This window comes from Myxine glutinosa, chromosome 7, assembly GCF_964187855.1.
Source record: "Myxine glutinosa chromosome 7, kmMyxGlut1.1, whole genome shotgun sequence".
NCBI classification, from domain to species: Eukaryota; Metazoa; Chordata; class Myxini; order Myxiniformes; family Myxinidae; genus Myxine; species Myxine glutinosa.
This window is the reverse complement of record NC_136267.1, coordinates 8,354,175-8,380,183: the sequence shown is the minus strand read 5'-3', so window position 1 is coordinate 8,380,183 and position 26,009 is coordinate 8,354,175. Positions and strand designations below refer to the sequence as shown.

The window sequence follows — 26,009 nt, the reverse complement described above, 5'->3', positions numbered from 1 at the left end:
TCCTAAAACTGGATTACTCTCTATGTTGCCATCCCATTCATTCTCTGCATTCAACAGCATTTCCATATATCTTTTCCATCTTCCTTTAATTCCATCTGGGTCCACAACGATTTGTCCCACTTCATCCTTCAAGCAACTCACCCCCATCACATCACACCTCTCTTTCGCTATCTGCTTTGCAATCCTGAATACCACTCTCTGACCCTCTTCCGAATCCAAGCACTCTCCGAACATTTTCCTACATGCTTCCTGTGCCTTTGCTACCTCTTTCTTTGCAGCCTTCTTGGCTGCCTTATAACTTTCATGCTCTGCCTTTTCTGCCCCCATACCCTTTGCCTTCTGCCACTCCTTGAACTTCTTCCCCTTCTCGTCAATCTTCTTTCCAACTTCATCATCCCACCACCATGTTTCCGAGTGCCTCGGTGGTCCTTTTGTCCATCCACATACCTCACCAACGGCTCCCAACAGTATCTTTCATTGACATCCAACCACTTTCAAGCTCAACCACATCATCCTCTACCCTACTCAGCCTCTCTTTTAATGCCTCCCTTACTGTCACCTCTTTCAACCTCCACACCTTCATTCTCGGTTGGTACTTCACCTGCCGAGCTCTCCTCGCACGTTTCACCCTTATGTCGCAGACAACCAAGTGGTGCTGTGAAACAGCCTCCTCCCCCGGGATCACCTTTGTGTCCCGGAGGTGCCCCCTATCTCGCCTACGCACCAGCAGGTAGTCAACAGTTGTCGGAGACCCACCTGACGTGCATGTAACAAGCTTATTATCCTGTTTCTGGAACTGAGTATTACAAATCAACAAATCAGCTCCATCAGCAAACTCCAAAATCCTTTCACCTTCTCCATTTCTCACACCATATCCGTAACCCCCATGAACTCCCTCAAAACCGTCCATACTCCTTCCCACATGTCCATTTAGGTCTCCTCCTACCACAACAACTTCCTCATCTTTCACGTTTTCCATCAGCTTCTCGAAAGCACACCAGAACTTGTCCTTCTCTTCATCGCTCCGACCAACCTGTGGAGCATATCCCGAGATGATCTTCACCAAAAGCTTTCCAATCATCATTTTCACCATCATCAACCTTTCACTCACTCTTGTCACACTCACCACACTGTCTACAAACTTCTCAGAAAACAGGACACCAACACCATTCACGCCCTCCAGGCACCCTTGCCACACAAACTTGTATTTCTGTCCCTGCCTAACCCTTCACCAATTCACCATTCTCACACCACTTCCCTTCCATCTCGTCTCCTGCACACAACATATGTCCACTCTTCTTCTGACCAATACTTCCACCACTTCTCCTGATCTCCCTGTCATTGTCCCTACATTCCATGTCCCAAATCTCAGAAACCGATCTCCACGTCGGGCATCAGACGTTTCGTCGTCATAAATGGAATGATTTCCACCCTTGCTTCGATCGGGTTCCCCACCTTGAGTTTTGACGAGAGGGAGTGGGGTCCCCCACGAGGTACTTCGGGCTGTACCCTGCCCATATGTAGTCGTAATTGTCATGGTTCTCTTTTTGAGGCAATGTTTTTATGGCCGGATGCCCTTCCTGACGCCAACCCTTTTCGTCGCCTCTTACGACATGCAGGGATTCGGTGTACCTATTCTAAACCGGGGTACACACCGGGGAAAGGATGAATGAAGGAAGCATAAACATATTTAGTTTTTACACATGTGTGAATGAAGGAAGCATAAACATATTTCGTTTTTACACAAGTGTGAATGAAGGAAGCATAAACATATTTCGTTTTTACACACGTGTGAATGAAGGAAGCAAAAACATATTTCGTTTTTATACACGTGTGAATGAAGGAAGCATAAACATATTTCGTTTTTACACATGTGAATGAAGGAAGCATCAACATATTTCGTTTTTACATGTGTGAATGAAGGAAGCAGAAACATATTTCGTTTTTACACACGTGTGAATGAAGGAAGCATAAACATATTTCGTTTTAACACGTGTGAATGAAGGAAGCATAAACATATTTCGTTTTTACACGTGTGAATGAAGGAAGCATAAACGTATTTCGTTTTTATACATGTGCGAATGAAGGAAGCATAAACATATTTCGTTTTTATACACGTGTGAATGAAGGAAGCATAAACATATTTCGTTTTTACACGTGTGTGAATGAAGGAAACAAACATATTTCATTTTTTACACACGTGTGAATGAAGGAAGCATAAACATATTTCGTTTTTACACACGTGTGAATGAAGGAAGCATAAACATATTTCGTTTATACACACGTGTGAATGAAGGAAGCATAAACATATTTCGTTTTTACACATGTGTGAATGAAGGAATCGTAAACATATTTCGTTTTTACACACGTGTGAATGAAGGAAGCATAAACATATTTCGTTTATACACACGTGTGAATGAAGGAAGCATAAACATATTTCGTTTTTACACACGTGTGAATGAAGGAAGCATATTTGGTTTTTACAAGTGTGAATGAAGGAAGCATAAACGTATTTCGTTTTTACACATGTGTGAATGAAGGAAGCATATTTCGTTTTTACATATGTGTGAATGAAGGAAGCTGTTTTCGTTTTTACATCCATGTGAATGAAGGAAGCACATTTCGTTTTTACATACATGTGAATGAATGAAGGAAGCACATTTCGTTCTTACACATGTGCGAATGAAGGAAGCACATTTCATTTTTACATTCGTGTGAATGAAGCTCATTTCGTTCTTACACACCTGTGAATGAAAGAAGCATATTTCATTTTTACAAACGTGTGAATGAAGGAAGCACATTTCGTTCTTACACACGTGTGAATGAAGGAAGCACATTTCGTTCTTACACACGTGTGAATGAAGGAAGCACATTTCGTTCTTACACACTTGTGAATGAAGGAAGCATATTTCGTTTTTACACAGGTGTGAATGATGGTAGCATACATTGTGTTGACGTGTGTGAATGATGCAAGCGTATATAGTGTTTACACAGGTGAAAATGATGGGGAGCGTATACAACAGGCATTTTAAGGCCATTTCCCCTGCCAGAGCGGGGGTTAGCCTTGCGGGCCCTATTTTCTGCATCTCTCCTTGTTAACCCCCTTGCCCGCATTTCTTCTTCCACCACCTTTAGCCAAGTCTTTCTCGGTCTTCCCCGTCCTCTACTTCCTTGTACATTCATTTCAATCACTCTTCTCAACCAGTCACTTACATCCTTCCTCAACACATGACCAAACCATCTCAACCTGTTCCTCTTCACAGCATCAATCACAGGCTCTATTCCCATCATCTTTCACAATTCATCATTTGTCTTCCTCTCTCTCAATGATACTGTACACATCCACCGAATCATTCGCATTTCCACCCTTTCCAGCCTTCGTTGCTGCTCCACGTTCATTACCCATGTCTCGCTCCCATAAATCATAACACTTCTCACACATGCAGCATACACCTTTCCCCTTCAGCTTCAACGACACCCCTCCTCGTCAGCACGCCACTCAGTCCCCAAAACTTCTTCCATGCACATCTCACTCTGGCAACCGTTGCTGAGTCTGATCCACCTTCTCCATTCAGCATGTCTCCTCGGTAGCAAAATGTTTTCACACCTTCCAGCTTCACGCCATCTCCAAGATCCAACTCAACATTTTCTCCATCTGCAGCTCCCTCTGTGCACACCTTACACTTGAATGTAGCTGCCACACTGGTTAATGACCCTCTCAATACCACTACATTTTTGATGAACCCACTCAGCGCACATTGTACATTGAATGGAGTTTCACCCCGACACCCTTCCTGCACACAGCACATGGCCACATCCCAGTTCTTTCCACCTCACCACATGCTTTACCACATGCTTTACCACTTGCCATCACCTTCGTCTTTCTGATATTCACCTTCAGACCTTTTGTCTCCATACATTCCTTCCACTTGTTCATCTTCTCCTTCAGTCCATCCATACTTTCCGCAATCAACACCAGATCATCTGCATACAACAACTCCCACGGTAAACCCTCCTTTATGGTCTGAGCCAGCACCTCCATCACAGCTACAATTATAACACTGGTCTGCGTCATTTCAGAGGTCTAAGTTTTCTCAACGGTTCTGATATGCTTTTTGCATGCTGAATTTAGAAATGTATCTCATTTCGCTCAATCAGGTCAAGTTTTTATGCTATCTCAATTTTAAGGAAAAAAATAATCAAAATTTTTGTTTTTTTAATTAGCATTTTTAAAATTCAAAATCAGACTTACATTGACAGAAAATGTACAAACTATATATAAAATGACGCACAAGTACCGTTAATGTGAAATTCAACATTAAAAAGACGAAGGAAAACAATTAATGCGGAATAAATGGCTTTCGCAAAGATTTTCGTCTGTGTGTCGCATCTGTAACATCTCTCTTGAGGCACCAACAGTAGTCTGCAAGCATGTTGACATCCCATCGGCCCTGGTACCTCTCTTCCATCACTCGAATATCCTGGTGAAACCGTTCTCCTTGCTCCTCGCTGACATCACCACAGTTTTCCGGAAAGTAGTCTAAATGCGAGCTGAGAAAATGCATCTTTATGGACATGCGTGCACCAAGAGCCTGGAAGCTCTGCAGGAGCCCTTCCACAACACATTCATACTCTGGACTTCGGTGATTGCCCAGAAAGTTCGTCACAATGGATTTGAATGAGAGCCAGGCATTCCTCTCATTGCTCTCCATACTTTCGTCCAATTTAGGATCTTTCATAGGCTCCCTGATCTGAGGGCCATCAAAAATGCCTGCTTTCAGTTTGGCCTCACTTACGCGAGGAAATTTCTTGTTCAGGAAAACGAAAGCTCGACCTTCTTTGTTCAGTGCTTTGACAAAATTCTTCATAAGTCCGAGCTTGATGTGCAGTGGCGGAAGCAGAATCTTCTGAGGATTCACAAGAGCGTGTGACACAACGTTGTGGGAACCTGGTTCCAGGCCAGATCTTTCTGGCCAGTTGCGTTGTACATAGTGCTGCTTGTCTGCTCGGCTGTCCCACAGACAGAGAAAGCAGGGGTATTTGGTGTAGCCGCCTTGTAGACCCAGCACCATGGACACAACCTATAAATAAAAATAAAGAACACACTTATTTGTTTTAAAATTTGTTATTCCAGTTTATTAAAAATATATATTTTAATCCATGTTAAGAATATTTCAATAAATAAAGTAGAAAATATATGTAACAAGGTTGACACCAACATACCTTTAGGTCTCCGCAAATCATCCAATTGTGATCTTTGTACTTCAAAGCAGTTAGCAAATGCTCCATGTTACTATAGTTCTCAGTCATCTGTACCGAGTGACCCAGCGGACAGACGCGATGTTGCCAATGTTGCCATTGAAGAGTAGTACTGCTTTCAAGCTTCTACTTGAGGAGTCGATGAAGAGCCGCCATTCTGTAGGATCATACGCTAAACCCATAGCTGCAATGAGGCCGGTGATGTTGCGACAGTAAACCAGAGAAACTTCATTGTCCGAACTAAAATATTCTCGAAACTCTTCTTCACGGCTGCGGTACCAGGAGAATGTAGTTTCAGGAGCTAACAAACGATTTTCACGGTCGTGACCCTAGCAACTGAGCAGATTCTTTGGACAAACACAAATCTCGTGTCAAATCGTTCAACTCCGCTTGGCTAAAGAGTTTGGGTTGACTTGTCTCGCCCGTAGGTTGATATGTACCAGATATGTCACCATCTTCCATTTGTTCATCGGAATCGGACGCCGAATGTCTGCAATTTTCGGGCGGTGCTGGAATTGGAATTCCTGGTCCATGAGGCACTGGTTTAATGGCAGATGGCACATCTGGATACTTTAAGTGTTGCTTGTTTTTTCGATTTATGCCTAAAATGAAAGATAGACATACCGTCAAGGGGGTGACATGATATATAAAGTTAAACAATTTAGAATGTTTGGGAATTTATTAAACATAAAGTTAAACTCAAACAAAATTGATAAACTCACCTTGGAGGTTTGTCATACAGAAATAACAGTCATTAGTATGATCTCTTCCCTCCCTCCACACCATTGGGATACCAAAAGGCAGACACTCAATCTTCTTGTGGCTCCAGCGCCGCAGACTCTCAACGCACGTTTTGCAGCATATGTGAGGGGCAAAGGCTTTGTCCTGGTCACCAAGTTTCATTCCAAAGTATGCGTGATAGCTTTTCCTTACAAAACATGTGATGTTAGACTGCCGGTCTGGCATGGTCACTTTACCACAGATTTAGCAGAACATGTTTGGGTCATTCTTGCACTTTCGATTCATCGTGAATCACAGTAATGTTATAGTAAGGAGGACACTACGCAGGACGTACTGCCGCTCACGTGCACCTAAGTGGACAGGAGACACCAGACTGAGCCACGCAGCTGCTGGAGCGACTGAAGTTGGGTGTTGCCAGAAACAACGATTTATCTATATTTTTATGAAATTGAAATGAAAGTAATTGAGAAAGCACTTTCTTCCACATTAAGTGTACTTGTGTGTCATTATATGTATAGTTTGTACATTTTCTGTCAATGTAAGTCTGATTTTGAATTTTAAAAAATGCCAATTAAAAAAACAAAAATTTTGATTCTTTTTTTCCTTAAAATTGAGATAGCCTTGACCTGATTGAGCGAAATTAGATACATTTCTGAATTCAGCATGCAAAAAACATAGAGGAACCGTTGAGATAACCTTGGCCTCTGAAAAAATTATTTCAAATGCAGCCCACCGATATACTCATTACCGGATCACAGCACCGATATACTCATTACCGGATCACAGCACCGATATACTCATTACCGGATCACAGCACCGATATACTCATTACCGGATCACAGCACCGATATACTCATTACCGGATCACAGCACCGATATACTCATTACCGGATCACAGCACCGATATACTCATTACCGGATCACAGCACCGATATACTCATTACCGGATCACAGCACCGATATACTCATTACCGGATCACAGCACCGATATACTCATTACCGGATCACAGCACCGATATACTCATTACCGGATCACAGCACCGATATACTCATTACCGGATCACAGCACCGATATACTCATTACCGGATCACAGCACCGATATACTCATTACCGGATCACAGCACCGATATACTCATTACCGGATCACAGCACCGATATACTCATTACCGGATCACAGCACCGATATACTCATTACCGGATCACAGCACCGATATACTCATTACCGGATCACAGCACCGATATACTCATTACCGGATCACAGCACCGATATACTCATTACCGGATCACAGCACCGATATACTCATTACCGGATCACAGCACCGATATACTCATTACCGGATCACAGCACCGATATACTCATTACCGGATCACAGCACCGATATACTCATTACCGGATCACAGCACCGATATACTCATTACCGGATCACAGCACCGATATACTCATTACCGGATCACAGCACCGATATACTCATTACCGGATCACAGCACCGATATACTCATTACCGGATCACAGCACCGATATACTCATTACCGGATCACAGCACCGATATACTCATTACCGGATCACAGCACCGATATACTCATTACCGGATCACAGCACCGATATACTCATTACCGGATCACAGCACCGATATACTCATTACCGGATCACAGCACCGATATACTCATTACCGGATCACAGCACCGATATACTCATTACCGGATCACAGCACCGATATACTCATTACCGGATCACAGCACCGATATACTCATTACCGGATCACAGCACCGATATACTCATTACCGGATCACAGCACCGATATACTCATTACCGGATCACAGCACCGATATACTCATTACCGGATCACAGCACCGATATACTCATTACCGGATCACAGCACCGATATACTCATTACCGGATCACAGCACCGATATACTCATTACCGGATCACAGCACCGATATACTCATTACCGGATCACAGCACCGATATACTCATTACCGGATCACAGCACCGATATACTCATTACCGGATCACAGCACCGATATACTCATTATCGAAAACTATCTCCCTTGACCTTTTTTCAAATGATGTGATGAATAATTTTGTCCTGCCTGGCAATAGTTTAACACCTGTGCACGAGAGTTAGAAATAACAGATTCACAGGGAGATCTCGTCAAAAATTAGGAAATTAAGAACTATCGTGATAATTTGACTTTTAAGAATTTAATATTGCAGCAAGTATGGTTGTTGGTCGTCATCACGCGATTTGATCGAACGATTCAAACCGGGAGGCATGAAAAGTCATGTGACCCCAGCTCACGTACAAACCAATTGTTTTGCTCCACAAGCGAGTTGTCCTGCTCAAGTTGACGAGATGGCAGCTTCCAGAAATACACAAGCCAATTAATAATACCAACTGGAACAGAACTCGGTCGAGGGTATACCTCCGCCAGGTGAACAGTTTACGTCCTCGGCGCTCATTGGTGGCCGATGTCGTCAGAGGCAGTCATGAGAAGCGAGCAGAGGGAAGTGATGTCCACCTGTGCTCGTACACAAAAGTACATGCGCATACGTGACAGACACTGCCACCAAGAATATGAACTTTCGAGAGGTCACCACTGTTTTTTTTTCCATGTACATTTTGTGTTAAAAATACAAAACATCCTCGAGATAAAGAATCTAATAGAACCTGTCCATTCGCACCACACCACCCATTTAGTGTTTCCATCCAAGCATGAGTTGAATTAATTGCGCCATTAATTACACCCCAATCTCCTTCCCAGATGGAATTGTCGGAGATTCTATGGAGGCAGGATGTGGACCTTGGCGTGGCACGTGAGGCATTTGACGAGGTGGAGCGATCCAAACGGATGCGGTGGGAGCTCGAAGAGCAGCGTGAGCACGAGCGAACAGAAACACAGGATCAAAAGCAGGAAGCAGGAGAGCAGGCTTCCTTCGAGGTGGACCACGAGACTGGAGAATTGCTCACAGTAACCCTCGAGCCTGTGACTGAGCAACCGGTGAGATGATGTCAAGATGGTAACATCGCAAGCATCCTGTACTCGTTATCAAAACTCCCCTCTCCAATTCAACAGTTACCAACTTTTTTTTTTCCTCACACAACATCCCCGCAGCTTTTTTTTTTTTTTTACGTGGGCCGCCCCTCCTTTTTACAACATAGTCATCAGTGACTACATGTACAATATAGATAGTCAGAGCCACTTGCACAATATAGTCAGAGCCACTTGCACAATATCGTCATCAGTGTCTACTTGTAAAGTTTTGACTTTTTCAACATATTTCAACATACAGCTATTTGATCTTCATTTCAACAATATTGATAGATAAAGGTGATATAATATAACAAATATCATGAAACATTTACATTTTGTAGTCCATTGTATAATTTAAATAAACATAAATGCAAATTTCGCATGTCAAAAAAGTAAGTACACCCTTGGCTCTAATAGGTGGTATTGCCCACTTTGGCAGAAACAACCTCAAGTAGGCGTTTCTTATAACTGTCTACCAGTCTCTGACATCGACTGGGAGAAATGTGTGCCCACTCCTCCATGCAGAATTCTTTCAGCTGTGCGATGTTTGAGGGGTTTCTTGTATGCACAGCTCGTTTCAAATCCCCCCACAACATCTCGATGGGATTTAGATCCGGGCTTTGACTTGGCCATTCCAGAACCCTCCATTTCTTTCTTTTCAGCCATTCCTTGGTGGATTTACTGGTATGTTTAGGGTCATTGTCATGTTGCAAGGTGCACCTTCGGTTGAGCTTCAACTTTCCGACAGATGGCCTCACATTATCCTCAAGCACGCTCTGGTACAATGAAGAATTCATAGTGGATTATATGATGGTGATCTGCCCAGGCCCTGATGCAGCAAAGCTGCCCAAAACCATAATATCTCCACCACCATGCTTTACAGTTGGTATCAGGTTCTTGTGGTCAAATGCTGTCTTTGGTTTTCACCAAAACATGTCTTCTGGTACTGTGGCCAAAATAGCTCTACCTTTGACTCATCTGTCCAGAGAACATTGTTCCAGAAGTGCTGGTCTTTGCCGAGGTGTTCATTGGCAAACTTTATTCTTGCCCTGATGTTCTTTCTGGACAGCAAAGGTTTCCTCCTGGCACACCTCCCATGTAGATCAAATTTGTGCAGCCTCTTTCTAATGGTAGACTCGTGCACTTTGACATCAACAGTGGCAAGAGCGACATGTAGGTCCCGTGATGACATTCTGGGGTTCTTCGAGACTTCTTTCAGCATCTTGCGGTCTGCTCTCGGGCTGAACTTGCTGGGGCGGCCTGGCCTGAACAAGTTGGCAGTTGTTTGGAATCTTCTACACTTGTAGATGATCTTCCGGTGTGACATCATCATTAACATTTTATTCCCCATGGAGAGTTCTTCACAATGAGCCATGTCTCAATTTTTTCTATTCAGCGCTTTCGGAGATATAGAGGTGCAAAGTTTTTTGGTTTTTCCAAGATTGTGGCTGAACCACTTGACCGATAACGTCATTACTCATCAGATGAAGTTATACTTGTTGAACTATTGTTACGTGCTCCTCCCCGAACCCCCTGGTCACGGTGTACCTCCGAGCCCCGAAAGGAGTCACGGCAGAAAAATGTGTTATTCCGTATGTCAAAGATCAATGGAGAAGCCACCCCAATTGTTACTCACAAACAAATACTGTATTAAGATCACACAAGAATAATGGTACAACAATAATAGTAATCAAAAGTACAATCGATATCCTATGATGGTACCATCAGTTTTGTAATATATAACTCACTGTGCTCCAAGTGAGTGAAACAAGAACATTCCACAATGTCTCTTATTCCCGGCTTCAAGACGAAGTTGATTCGCTCCAGCGATCGCCAGAACGATGCCCAATCGAGACCAGAATCCCGTGCGGATGGCCAGTACAGTCACACAGCCGAAGCTGTACAAAGGCGCCCTCAAGGCACCTGGGAAATCCAAAGGTGCCCTACAAGCGACTGAGAGATCACCCCCTCGGGTATGGACGAATTAACCTTCAAAAAGCGACGTCACACACACGCCCCAGATCGACGTCTGAATGTGGTGGAGATGGTCGAAAAGAGACGAAACCGCGAGCGAAGCACAAGTCCTGTGCGAGTCAAAATGGCCGACGACCCGCTCTTGAGACGAGACGGCCCGGCGATAATTCTCTTCGGAATCCACCGCCAAAAACCTGACACGCAGGTTGATCGGTCACAGCGATGACAACTGTCGCAGGAATTCCTTTCCCGGAAACCCCAAAGTTCGCTAGTGACTCTTGCTCGCCAACGTTCGCTTCAGAACGCGGAGCGACTCGGCTTTCCTGTCCGACTCACTCGCTCCAGCCTTTTCTCCCTCTTCTTCCTCTTCGTCGTCCGGTTCCCGATCCGGTTTCCTGTTTCTTTTAACATTAACTTTTTTACCTTTTGAAACAGTTTATGGACAATAAACCTTTTGAAAAACAATAATAGTACATGGAATCAGAAATATTTAGTGGATGCAAACCACAACAACGGAAGTGATGAATCCGTAACACGATGATGTCATAACAAAAGTACTGATGACATCATTATGAACATTTCTCTTTTCCCCATTGGGAGTACTTGATAATGAGCCAAGTTTCAATTTTTTCTATTGAGCGGTTTCAGATATATAGAGGTGCGAAGTTTTTCCAAGATGGCGCCCATACCACATGACTAATGACGTCGTAATTATCACAAATTCTACAAGCGGAGGTGCTCTAATGGCAAAAATTGTGTCAATCACACCAAGAATTGCAGAGAAAAAAAATCATATCGATTGGATCAAGCATTGTACCTGTCAAATTATGACATCATAATTAAGATAGCGATGACATCATCATTAACATATCTTGTTCTCCATGGGGAGTACTTGACAACGCACCATGTTTCAATTTTTTCCATGGAGCGGTTTCGTAGATAGAAGTGCAACATTTTTAGATTTTTCCAAGATAGTGCCTGTACCACGTGACCTATAATGTTATAATTATCATTAAAATTCTACAGGAAGAGGTGCTCCGATGGTCAAAATTTCGTATCCATTGGACTAACAGTTGCAGAAAATTTTGTTTTCATACTGATCAGAGCAAGTTTTGTACTTGTTGAATTATGACGTCATAATGAAGGCACCGGTGACATCATTAACATATCTTATTTCCCATGGTGGGTACTTGACAATGAGACATGTTTCAATATTTTCAATTGATTGGAGATATCGAGGTGTAACGGTTTTCCAAGATGGCGTCCATACCACATGACCTATGACGTCATAATTATGAATAAAAAAGGCGGAGGAGGTCCAATGGTAACATTTAGTGTCAATCGGACCAACGGTTGCCGAGAAAATTAATCTTACTATAATTCACCACATGTCCGTCTGTCCGTTCGAAGGTACCGCTAAAACGGCTGAACCGATCGCAACAATATTTTGGATGGGTATTCCTGGGACCATTTGGAGTAAAATAGGCCACATTGTTTTTCCAATTTTTTCCCAATTTTCCAAACGATGGAATAATATTTACCGAGAACAGTGATTCTACGTACCAACGTACGTGTGGCTTTTGTTGAAATTCTACGTTCCAGGAGAGAGCAGATTGACTCCTGACGAACTCTTCCGATAAAAACGTGCGGCTCCGAAGTAACACGGCGGCGTGTGCAAAGCGACTGAGAAACAGGTGTGGCGGCCGCTTCCGTGTTACAGATTCGGCGCGCATTCTTCACAACTAAACGTGCGACTGAGAAAGACGTGTAAGCGTCCGCTTCCGTTTTGCAGAATTCAATCTTTTTTTCAAAATGGGCGCCATGGACTGTTTAGATTTTGATGATTTGCGTGTGATATGATTCAACGGACGTGTATACGATTCGTTCAAAATAAAAAAAAGCCTTCAATTTCTGATATTTTGCCTTTTCATTTGGGCTTCTCAATTGAAGCCCCGCCCACAGGGCGGGTACCGTTGCTGGTTTTTAAAATGCAGACACCAAATGGCTAACCCTGCTTTTCCCTTCGTGAGCGCAGGGTAATAAAAAACGTTAACTTGTACAAATCAACTCTGGCTCGCACTTGAGAGAAAAATTGGCAAAAGCAGGATATTTTGACCAAGTTGGGATCGCTCAGTTATTCCCAAGCAGAGTCATGTGGTTAGGTCACCTCACAATCTTTCAATCAATTTACCTCTTCACAAAGAAAAGGATTTCCTGGTTCCTCGTACAGATTCCCAGTTACCTGTTGGACATTGCATGTTACAGGATGTTGCCGAATGCAATCTTTGGAAAAACAGTCTCTTCTCCCGAAGGCGTCACACAAAACGGCATCGCGTGATTTCGGGCGGTGATCAGGATTTGGGAGGAGGCAGCGGCCGAGGGGGCAGTAAATGAATTTGAAGACCATAATTTCAGCTTTTTCTCTGCAGGAATCTTTGGCTGTGCAAAGTCCGTGTTTGGAGCTGGTCAAGATGACGGGTGCACCACGACACGGGGCCTTGACTTGCACATCCTCAGAGCCACCGATCGATCTGGAACAGCAATGGCAGGAAATCCTGTCCCTCAATGAGCTGCAGGTGTGGCGATGACATTTACCTGCAACAACTGACCTCAACATTTACATGCAACAACTTGAACTTTGGGCAAAATCATTCAATGACTTTATCAATCAAGTTTAGATGCCACTGCCAGACATGTTGCACACAAAACGGAGAGTGGTGGGAGGGAGTGGGGTTCACAGACAAAATCAGAGACAAAGGAGGGGAGAGTTCAGTGTAAGGACAAAAGGGAAGGCGTTTTACATCCCCCCAAAAATATGGAAAAGGAGGATGACCAATCCCACACGCTCCAAACAGAGGGTCAACATGGGTAAAAGGATTACTAATCCCACACACTCCAAACAGAGGGTCAACATGGGTAAAAGGATTACTAATCCCACACACTCCAAACAGAGGGTCAACATGGGTAAAAGGATTACTAATCCCACACACTCCAAACAGAGGGTCAACATGGGTAAAAGGATTACTAACCCTTCACACTCCAAACAGAGGGTCAACATGGGTAAAAGGATTACTAATCCCACACACTCCAAACAGAGGGTCAACATGGGTAAAAGGATTACTAATCCCACACACTCCAAACAGAGGGTCAACATGGGTAAAAGGATTACTAACCCTTCACACTCCAAACAGAGGGTCAAAATGGGTAAAAGGATTACGAATCCCACGCTCCAAACAGAGGGTCAACATGGGTAAAAGGATGACTAACCCCACATACTCCAAACAGACGGTCAACATGGGTAAAAGGATTACTAATCTCACACATTCCAAACAGAGGGTCAACATGGGTAAAAGGATTACTAATCTCACACACTCCAAACAGAGGGTCAACATGGGTAAAAGGATACTAATCTCACACATTCCAAACAGAGGGTCAACATGGGTAAAAGGATTACTAATCCTACACACTCCAAACAGAGGGTCAACATGGGTAACAGGATTACTAATCCCACACTCCAAACAAAGGGTCAACAACAACAACATGCATTTTAAAGGCCATTTTCCCTGCTAGAGCGGGGGTTAGCCTTGCGGTCCCCATGACAATCTTCTCCATCTTGCCCTATTTTCTGCATCTCTCCTTGTTAACCCCCTTGCCCGCATTTCTTCTTCCACCATCTTTAGCCAATTCTTTCTCGGTCTTCCCCGTCCTCTACTTCCTTCACATTCATTTCCATCACTCTTCCCAACCAGTCACTTTCATCCTTCCTCAACACATGACCAAACCATCTCAACCTGTTCCTCTTCACAGCATAAATCACAGGCTCTTTTCCCATCATCTTTCGCAATTCATCATTTGTCTCTCTCTCAAAGATACTCCGCACATCCGTCGAACCATTCGCATTTCCACCCTTTCCAACCTTCGTTGCTGCTCTACGTTCATTACCCATGTCTCGCTCCCATAAATCTTAACACTTCTCACACATGCAGCATACACCTTTCCCTTCAGCTTCAACGACACTCCCCTCATCATCAGCACGCCACTCAATTCCCGAAACTTATTCCATGCACATCTCACTCGAGCAACCGTTGCCGAGTCTGATCCACCTTCTCCATTCAGCATGTCTCCGAGGTAGCAAAATGTTTTCACACCTTCCAGCTTCACGCCGTCTCCAAGATCCAACTCAACATTTCCTCCATCTGCAGCTCCCTCTGTGCACACCTTACATTTGAATGTAGCTGCCACACTGGTTAATGACCCTCTCAGACCACTACATTTTTGATGAACCCACTCAGCGCACATTGTACACTGAATGGAGTTCACTCCGACACCCTTCCTACACACAGCACAGGGCCACTTCCCAGTTCTTTCCACCTCACCACATGCTTTACCACTTGCCATCACCTTCGTCTTTCCGATATTCACCTTCAGACCTTTTGTCTCCATACATTCCTTCCACGTGTTCATCTTTTCCTTCAGTCCATCCATACTTTCCGCAATCAACACCAGATCATCTGCATACAACAACTCCCACGGTAAACCCTCCTTTACGTTCTGAGCCAGCACCTCCATCACAGCTACAAATAGTAGTGGACTTAGTACCGACCCCTGATGCACTCCCACCTTCACCTCAAACTCACCACTGTTCCCGTCCTTCGTCCTTACAGCTGTGCGCGCTCTTTTGTACATTGCCATCACTACTCTGATCAACCATTCCTCCACTCATAACTTCCTCAATGCCCACGTCAATACTTTGCGTGGAACCCGATCGAATGCTTTCTCCAGATCAACAAACCCAAGAAACAACTTCTTCCTCTTCTCCATGTACTTCTCCTGCAACTGCCTCACAATGAAAAGCGCGTCTGTCGTTCCTCTTCCTGGCATGAATCCAAATTGCATTTCGTTGATCTTCACTTTCTTCCTTATCCTCCTCTCCAACACCCTTTCCAATACCTTCATTCCATGCTCCAATAACTTTATCGCTCGGTACGAGCCACACTCCAGAGGGTCACCTTTCCCCTTGTATAGAGGGACGAGGGTACTCAGTTCCCAATTCACTGGAATGCGGCCTTCTTTCACCACCAGATTACAGATCTCTGTCATTCTCTTCACACCCAAACTTCCTGCTGCCTTCAACATATCTCCCACAACTCCTGTCGGCCCTCCCACTTTTCTACCCTTCATTGCTTTTATCGCTTCCTCAACTTCCTTCTCAGTTATCTTCTCTGCCGGTCCTAAAACTGGGTTACTCTCTTTGTTGCCATCCCATTCATTCTCTGTATTCAACAGTATTTCCATATATCTTTTCCATCTTCCTTTAATTCCATCTGGGTCGACAACGATTTGTCCCACTTCATCCTTCAAGCAACTCACCCCCATCACATCACACCTCTCTTTCGCGATCTGCTTTGCAATCCTGAATACCGCTCTCTGACCCTCTTCCGAATCCAAGCGTTCTCCGAACATTTTCCTACATGCCTCCTGCGCCTTTGCTACCTCTTTCTTTGCAGCCTTATAACTTTCATGCTCTGCTGTTTCTGCTCCCGTACCCTTCGCCTTCTGCCACTCCTTGAACTTCTTCCTCTTCTCGTCAATCCTCTTTCCAACTTCATCATCCCACCACCATGTTTCCGAGTGCCTCGGTGGTCCTTTTGTCCATCCACATACCTCACCAACGGCTCCCAACAGACTAGCTTTCATTGACGTCCAACCACTTTCAAGCTCAACCACATCATCCTCTACCCGACTCAGCCTCTCTTTTAATGCCTCCCTTACTGTCACCTCTTTCAACCTCCACACCTTCATTCTCGGTTGGTACTTCACCCGCCGAGCTCTCCTCGCACCTTTCACCCTTACGTCGCAGACAACCAAGTGGTGCTGTGAAACAGCCTCCTCCCCCGGGATCACCTTTGTGTCTCGGAGGTGCCCCCTATCTCGCCAACGCACCATCAGGTAGTCAACGGTTGTCGTCGACCCACCTGACGTGTATGTAACAAGCTTATTATCCTCTTTCTGGAACTGCGTATTACAAATCAACAAATCAGCTCCATCAGCAAACTTCAAAATCCTTTCACCATCTCCATTTCTCACACCATATCCGTAACCCCCAGGAACTCCGTCAAAACCATCCATACTCCTTCCCACATGTCCATTTAGGTCTACTCCTACCACAACTTCCTCATCGTTCACGTTTTCCATCAGCTTCTCTATCGCACACCAGAACTTGTCCTTCTCTTCATCGCTTCGACCAACCTGCGGAGCATATCCCGAGATGACGTTCACCAAGAGCTTTCCAATCATCATTTTCACCATCATCAACCTATCACTCACTCTAGTCACACTCACCACACTGTCTACAAACTCCTCAGAAAACAGGACACCAACACCATTCACGCCCTCCAGGCACCCTTGCCACACAAACTTGTATTTCTGTCCCTGCCTACCCTTCACCATTCTCACACCACTTCCCTTCCATCTCGTCTCTTGCACACAACATACGTCCACTCTTCTTCTGACCAATACTTCCACCACTTCTCCTGATCTCCCTGTCATTGTCCCTACATTCCATGTCCCAAACCTCAGAAACCGATCTGCACTTCGGGCTGTACCCTGCCCATATGTAGTAGTAATTGTCATGGTTCTCTTTTTGAGGCAATGTTTTTATGGCCGGATGCTCTTCCTGACGCCAACCCGCTTAGTCCTTTATATGGTAAAGGATCCAAACAGAGGGTCAACATGGGTAAAAGGATGACTAATCCCACACACTCCAAACAGAGGGTCAACATTGGTAAAAGGATTACTAATCCTACACATTCCAAACAGAGGGTCAACATGGGTAAAAGGATTACTAATCCTACATACTCCAAACAGAGGGTCAACATTGGTAAAAGGATTACTAATCCTACACACTCCAAACAGAGGGTCAAAATTGGTAAAAGGATTACTAATCCTACACACTCCAAACAGAGGGTCAGCATGGGTAAAAGGATGACTAATCCTACACACTCCAGAGGGTCAACATGGGTAAAAGGATTACTAATCCTACACACTCCAAACAGAGGGTCAACATGGGTAAAAGGATTACTAATTCGATACACTCCAAACAGAGGGTCAACATGGGTAAAAGGATTACTAATCCTACACACTCCAAACAGAGGGTCAACATGGGTAAAAGGATTACTCATCCTACACACTCCAAACAGAGGGTCAACATGGGTAAAAGGATTACTCATCCTACACACTCCAAACAGAGGGTCAACATGGGTAAAAGGATGACTAATCCCACACACTCCAAACAGAGGGTCAACATGGGTAAAAGGATTACTAATCCTACACACTCCAAACAGAGGGTCAACATGGGTAAAAGGATGACTAATCCCACACACTCCAAACAGAGGGTCAACATGGGTAAAAGGATGACTAATCCCACACACTCCAAACAGAGGGTCAACATGGGTAAAAGGATGACTAATCCCACACACTCCAAACAGAGGGTCAACATGGGTAAAAGGATTACTAATCTCACACACTCCAAACAGGGTCAACATGGGTAAAAGGATTACTAATCCTCCACACTCCAGAGGGTCAACATGGGTAAAAGGATTACTAATCCCACACACTCCAACCAGAGGGTCAACATGGGTAAAAGGATTACTCATCCTACACACTCCAGAGGGTCAACATGGGAAAAAGGATTACTAATCCTACACACTCCAAACAGAGGGTCAACATGGGTAAAAGGATTACTAATCCTACACACTCCAAACAGAGGGTCAACATGGGTAAAAGGATTACTAATCTCACACACTCCAAACAGAGGGTCAACATGGGTAAAAGGATTACTAATCCTACACACTCCAAACAGAGGGTCAACATGGGTAAAAGGATTACTAATCCTCCACACTCCAGAGGGTCAACATGGGTAAAAGGATTACTAATCCCACACACTCCAACCAGAGGGTCAACATGGGTAAAAGGATTACTAATCCCACACACTCCAAACAGAGGGTCAACATGGGTAAAAGGATTACTAATCTCACACACTCCAAACAGAGGGTCAACATGGGTAAAAGGATTACTAATCCTACACACTCCAAACAGAGGGTCAACATGGGTAAAAGGATTACTAATCCTCCACACTCCAGAGGGTCAACATGGGTAAAAGGATTACTAATCCCACACACTCCAACCAGAGGGTCAACATGGGTAAAAGGATTACTAATCCCACACACTCCAACCAGAGGGTCAACATGGGAAAAAGGATTACTAATCCTACACACTCCAAACAGAGGGTCAACATGGGTAAAAGGATTACTAATCCTACACACTCCAAACAGAGGGTCAACATGGGTAAAAGGATTACTAATCCTACACACTCCAAACAGAGGGTCAACATGGGTAAAAGGATTACTAATCCCACACACTCCAAACAGAGGGTCAACATGGGTAAAAGGATTACTCATCCTACACACTCCAAACAGAGGGTCAACATGGGTAAAAGGATTACTAATCCCACACACTCCAAACAGAGGGTCAACATGGGTAAAAGGATTACTAATCCTCCACACTCCAAACAGAGGGTAAACATGGGTAAAAGGATTACTAATCCCACACACTCCAAACAGAGGGTCAACATGGGTAAAAGGATTACTAATCCCACACACTCCAAACAGAGGGTTAACATGGGTAAAAGGATTACTAATCCCACACACTCCAAACAGAGGGTAAACATGGGTAAAAGGATTACTAATCCTCCACACTCCAGAGGGTCAACATGGGTAAAAGGATTACTAATCCCACACACTCCAAACAGAGGGTCAACATGGGTAAAAGGATTACTAATCCTCCACACTCCGGAGGGTCAACATGGGTAAAAGGATTACTAATCCCACACACTCCAAACAGAGGGTCAACATGGGTAAAAGGATTACTCATCCTACACACTCCAAACAGAGGGTCAACATGGGAAAAAGGATTACTAATCCTACACACTCCAAACAGAGGGTCAACATGGGTAAAAGGATTACTCATCCTACACACTCCAAACAGAGGGTCAACATGGGAAAAAGGATTACTAATCCTACACACTCCAAACAGAGGGTCAACATGGGTAAAAGGATTACTCATCCTACACACTCCAAACAGAGGGTCAACATGGGTAAAAGGATTTCTCATCCTACACACTCCGGAGGGTCAACATGGGTAAAAGGATTACTAATCCTCCACACTCCGGAGGGTCAACATGGGTAAAAGGATTACTAATCCCACACACTCCAAACAGAGGGTCAACATGGGTAAAAGGATTACTCATCCTACACACTCCAAACAGAGGGTCAACATGGGTAAAAGGATTACTCATCCTACACACTCCAAACAGAGGGTCAACATGGGAAAAAGGATTACTAATCCTACACACTCCAAACAGAGGGTCAACATGGGTAAAAGGATTACTCATCCTACACACTCCAAACAGAGGGTCAACATGGGAAAAAGGATTACTAATCCTACACACTCCAAACAGAGGGTCAACATGGGTAAAAGGATTACTCATCCTGCACACTCCAAACAGAGGGTCAACATGGGTAAAAGGATTTCTAATCCCACACACTCCAAACAGAGGGTCAACATCAGGAAAACAGATTATGAACCCCCCTGTAATTTCGTGTTTATTATTAGATGCCCTCTCCTCATGTTCGGCCCCATCAAAAAATGTATTATCTTGTCACCCTGTCCCTATCCCTATCCCTTTCCCTCTCCCTATCCAGGCTGGAGAAGTGATGGGGGAGGTTATTTATTTATTTATTTATTTGCCAAAGCCAAATATCACCCGGTGTTGTTTGTTGGCGCGTTGACCGTCAAGGTCAAATACATAACATTAATTAACATAAAAAACCATATACACACTATCAACTTTTAAAACAACCAGGTTTTTATTTTACACACAGTAAACAGTTTGCATCTAAAACTACAGTATCAACAGTGAGAACCTGGATATGTAGTATCTCTTGTAGCACAGAATATTGCATTTATTTGGTACGGCAAACTACAGCACACCATGTCCTCTCACAAAAAGAGTGAAAGAATATCAACATATCCTGACATTGATGGATGCGCAAACAAATCAATTTTGTGAGTGTATACGACAGAAACAAAACTTGATATATTTTGTTGGCATTCCTCAATCGTCACACTTGTCATGAATATTAAAAGCCTGGGTATTCGGCCAAATAAATTTTTCAAAAATAGAAATTGAATTCTTCACAAAATTAAATTTGGCATCGCATGACAACCCTGAACATTCTCGAGGGTAGAAATGGAACCCAAATTGTGATGTTGGTGATCAACTAGGCCTGCCTCACACCACATGACCACGGGAGTCTGCTCTGGCTCGGACGTGCAGCAAAAATAAGTTGATGGTAGCCCGAGCCGGCGCTCTGCTGAGAGAAGGCTCTCGAGTCCTGGCGACACGAACGTCTGTAGTACGATCAAGTAGGCCGAGCATAGCAAGCTCGGCCCCTTCATGGCCCAGCCTACTTAAAACATTTGGGTAGATGTATCTTTGATGACATCCCGACAGTCCCACCTCAAACGACAAATTGTTTTTAAATATATCGCAAAATTCCCAAATCTACCAAAAACTAATTTTAAAAATCTTCTGCAAGCCCGGCCAAGCCTCGGCCGCACGGACGCAGACTAAGATCGAACGGCAGTACCGTCAGGGACTCCCACAGGCTCCCCTCCTCCGATCTCGCCCGATTTGAAAGCCATAAACAATTCATTCACAGTACTATTTGCAGGGATGTTTTTGGCGAACCAGTCCTTCAAAACATTCACTCCCCTCGTTATTTGCATGACAATTGGAGGCATTGTGCTGAAGAAGTTCAATATAGTTCAGAAGAAAAAGCAAACACAATGCAACAAACGGAGCGTCGCAGGCCTCGCTGAGCACCTCACACACAAAGGATCGAACAGTCATTGTGGTAACTGCGCATGCGCATAAAGTAAAAACTATCGATCCGATGACTTCCGGAGCGCGAAAGGAATCGTTCGTTTTTCGAGCAAAAAAAGACCGAAAAGACGATGGAAAAAAAAATCCCCAGAATTCTACCAAAAGTGATGCGCGAGGTGATAAGATAATACTTTTTTGTGGTGCCTTATCTTGTAGCTCTCAGGACAGAAAAGGCTCGGATGGATTGTTGACAATGTCGAAGTTCCGAAACGGGAAAAACAAATCGATGTCAAAGTTTCACTTGAACACCACAATATTTGTACCTTAGAATTCCGGTTGTGCACACAGATTGTCATGAAACGTGTCTGTGTATTTCTAGGGAATGGATGCGGATGGAGTCTGCTCGAGAATGCAGCAGGTTCGTTCCGATAACCGGGTGGACATCTCCACCTTGGAGGCCTGCCCGGCATTGAAATGCGATGACGTACTCAACGCCCCAAATGATGTGGTTTCCATAAAGCTTGAGGCGATGGACAATCTCTGCCCTGCCATGGACGCTCTCAACAGAAACACGAGCACTTCTGAACACGAACTCCTCGACTCGGACACGGTCTCCAAAATCCGTGCCATTTCCACTACGATTTGTCAAAATTCATTCCAGGCCGATGATCCTTTGAGCGAGTTGCTTTATAGTGCCATGGATGGTGAAGACATGGAAATCCATCAGAGCAAGGGTCAAAGCAAAGCAGATGACGATTTTCCATGGGAGGAGAGCTTTTTTCCTGCCGGAATCTGTGCAGTTCCTTACTTGGAACCCTCGAAAGGAAGCGATGAAAGTAGGATAGGCTGGACCTTGATGAAATCGTCCGATTCGGGATCCGTCAGTGACGGTGCCGATTGCAACACGTCGACGCCACCTGATCTCGATTCAGACTCTATTCCGTTTCCCATTCCAAGAAGCCCACCTAATTCACTTCATGAGGAAGATGAAGATTCTTCTGAGTCTGGAACGATGAGCACCAGCTTTAGTCTGAGGTCTTCCCGTTCACCGGACGATTACAAATCAACCGGTAAGGCGAAGGCACAAACCTTTATGGCAGCTAGGGCGAGCAAGATGGTGGCACGACCGTCTCGTGACCAACGTCGCACCGACGCCATGAAGATCCCTTTCTCGGTGTCGGATGTCGTGGGACTACCCGTGGACAGTTTCGGCAGGCTACTGGCAAGACACTCGCTTTCTGATGTACAGTTGGCACTTGTGCGAGACATTCGTCGACGAGGAAAAAACAAGGTGGCCGCTCAAAACTGTCGACGCCGAAAGATGCAAAGTCTGGCGTCGCTCGAGGGTGAGATTGAGGCCTTGCACACAGAGCGGACATGTCTGCAACACCAGAAGGAACGTTTGAGCACGACTGTGCAAACAGCACGCACCGCACTTGCTAACTTACGGAAACGGGTCTTTGCAAACTTGCGCGATGAGCACGGTAGCCCATACTCACCTGAAAAATACACGCTCGAGCACACACACGACGGAGTGGTGTTCTTGGTGCCACGTCAACTTCCGGGGAAGCCCTGGCCTAAATGAATGGGCTCGGACTACGAAGGAATCGTGTTTCTGTCCGACCTATCGAGCAAACTAAACCAGTTGGGATGATTGAAACTCTTGAGTGTCCGGAGACGAATAACTGTTACCACTTTCACCTCCTTGTACAAAGGAAAATACAGAGGATAGTGATGCAGTGCCGAGCAGAAGCAGCTGGATCATTGGAATAACGGCTGCCAGCTCCCAAACATCCAAACCTTGGCAAGTGAAACCACCGAGGGTCTCCGAAGGACAACAACCATGGATCATTGGAATAATGGCTGCCAGCTCCCGAACATCCAAACTTTGGCAAGTGAAACCACCGAGGGTCTCCGAAGGACAACAACCATGGATCATGGGAATAACGGCTGCCAGCTCCCGAACATCCAAACTTTGGCAAGTGAAAGAAACCAGAGGGTCTCCGAAGGACAACAACCATGGATCATTGGAATAACGGCTGCCAGCTACCGAACATCCAAACTTTGGCAAGTGAAACCACCGAGGGTCTCCGAAGGACAACAACCATGGATCATTGGAATAACGGCTGCCAGATCCCGAACATCCAAACCTTGGCAAGTGAAACCACTGAGGGTCTCCGAAGGACAACAGTGGATCATTGGAATAACGGCTGCCAGCTCCCGAACATCCAAACTTTGGCAAGTGAAACCACTGAGCGTCTCCGAAGGACAACCACGACAAGCGATACTCAAAATAACATCTGCTGGTAAGATGGCCGAAGTAGTCGGCCTCCGATGGATTCCGAGTTGCCCCTGGAATGGATCTCTTGACGTTTTCACATGTTGTGCTGTGCACATTTTGCACACCTTGAAACGGCTCAAACTATTTACAAAAGTTACCTTTCAAATCCAACTTTCCCTTGAACTGCACAAGATGTGTGAAGACGCTCGAAGTGTCCCAAGTGCGAGCGGATTTCGGAATGTAAAGTCCTCGCTGCGTGACATCATCACCCCTAACGGTGGGAAAAAGAAATCCATGGACATATTCCCGAACCACACACTCAGCCTTTAATGAGAATTCTCCGGTTGTAATGACGAGGGATGGAAGTGGAAAGATTCAAGTGCAGCAACGTTGTGGTTTACATATTGCATAAAACATGTTAACTTGTGATATTAACAATGACCAAGTCACAACGTAGTCGCCATTCCTCAAATTTCTTGCAGGATGGAACTTCCATTACAATCAAAATGTGAAATTTATTTTCTTTTATACAAACAGCCATTTTCAAATTGTTTCAAAAACAAACTTTCTCTCGTAATACAAGAAATCCAAAACTTTGTACAAATCGCCATTTGGTGGTATTATTATTATTATTATCTATACTAGGGCATGCCCGTACTATATCTATATCTAAAATTATATCCCCCCCTCTATTTACATGAAATGGTTTGGTCCAAAGCGAACGGCTTGCGAGTACGGTGACAATCCCCCCCCTCTATTTACATGAAATGGTTTGGTCCAAAGCGAACGGCTTGCAAGTACGGTGACAATCCCCCCCCCCCTCTATTTACATGAAATGGTTTGGTCCAAAGCGAACGGCTTGCGGAGTTTGGTAAAGAAATCGCCATAGCGTGCACAAAAGCGCAGGAAAGCGAAAGAATCGCAAATTAGTTTTAATTAGTTTTAAAACATAGTTTAACGGCAACATAGTTTGCCAACGTGAAATAAATGAATACGCTCTCAAATGTGCCGTCCGAGGCAGAGTCTGTTCGCCACGTTCGGCACACGTGATAGCTCGCTGCTCTCTGATTGGTTGAATCGTTTTTTGGACATAGCTCGGTAACTACTTCTCCGATTAATATGAAACCTTGAAAAGGCACATCCTCGGGTCCCCAGCAATATACCTGGCAAGTTTCAAGTATATCGGACCCGTGGTTGTCGAGAAACAGCGGTCACAGACAAACAAACATACAAACATACACACAGAGATTAGTGGAATTATAGATAGATAATAATAGCGAAAGGACTCGACTTTGTTATCCCTTTTACGCCGCACCCAGTGACCCGATGCCCACGGCACTAATGGATTTACGATCTACGAACCGCGCTCTTTGTTTATCACGTACAGCCATACTCGAAAAATCTGAATTAGCCGACGCTGGGGCCCAAGAGCATCCGATTAACTGCCGATACGACGCCATCTTACGACGCCATCGTATTGGCGTCTGCTGGGCGAAGGCGAAGCAAGCCGTCCGCTGATTGGACAGGCGAAGGCGAAAGCAAGCCGTCCACTGAGTGGACAATCCAGAGCATGCATTTGTGCCGGTGTCGGCGATCGTTGTTCATATACGCACTCTTCATTCTCATCTTTCTTCCTAACTCTTACTCGGACAAGCAAATCCCCTATGCCATCCATAATGGTACACTCTATCCATACACCACATCCTCCCTTCCGTGGATGTTCCACGGGTTTCGGCTAGTTATTATTATTATTATAATACGGGAACAAATTTAA

The 26,009-nt window shown here is 44.6% G+C and overlaps 2 protein-coding genes across 9 annotated transcripts in view; one reads left to right on the top strand and one right to left on the bottom strand.

The window, feature by feature from the left end:
• The window catches only part of LOC137430967 (nuclear factor erythroid 2-related factor 2), a 38,035-nt gene extending 13,204 nt beyond the window's left edge, over nucleotides 1-24,831 (top strand). For 4 of the 8 annotated variants that reach the window (XR_013624010.1, XR_013624007.1, XR_013624008.1 and 1 more), the window contains 4 exons: nucleotides 8,766-9,002; nucleotides 13,439-13,585; nucleotides 22,334-23,999; nucleotides 24,088-24,831. Coding sequence is in view for 4 of the 8 variants with exons in the window: in XM_068121770.2 (XP_067977871.1) it covers nucleotides 8,766-9,002; nucleotides 13,439-13,585; nucleotides 22,334-23,539 (1,590 nt within the window). In the remaining 4 variants the exon portion in view is untranslated. Of the gene's footprint in view, nucleotides 1-8,765; nucleotides 9,003-13,438; nucleotides 13,586-22,333 lie in introns of all 8 variants that reach the window. The other 4 variants (XM_068121770.2, XM_068121769.2, XM_078781267.1 and 1 more) reach the window with 1 other exon arrangement.
• Nucleotides 4,200-6,485, bottom strand: LOC137430969 (uncharacterized). Its single transcript, XM_078781268.1, has 2 exons — nucleotides 5,224-6,485; nucleotides 4,200-5,081 (listed from the first exon to the last, which is right to left on the bottom strand). Exons 1-2 carry the CDS (start codon nucleotides 5,308-5,310, stop codon nucleotides 4,341-4,343), a joined length of 828 nt encoding a protein of 275 aa, XP_078637394.1. The 5' UTR covers nucleotides 5,311-6,485; the 3' UTR covers nucleotides 4,200-4,340.
• Nucleotides 24,832-26,009: the final 1,178 nt, after the last annotated feature.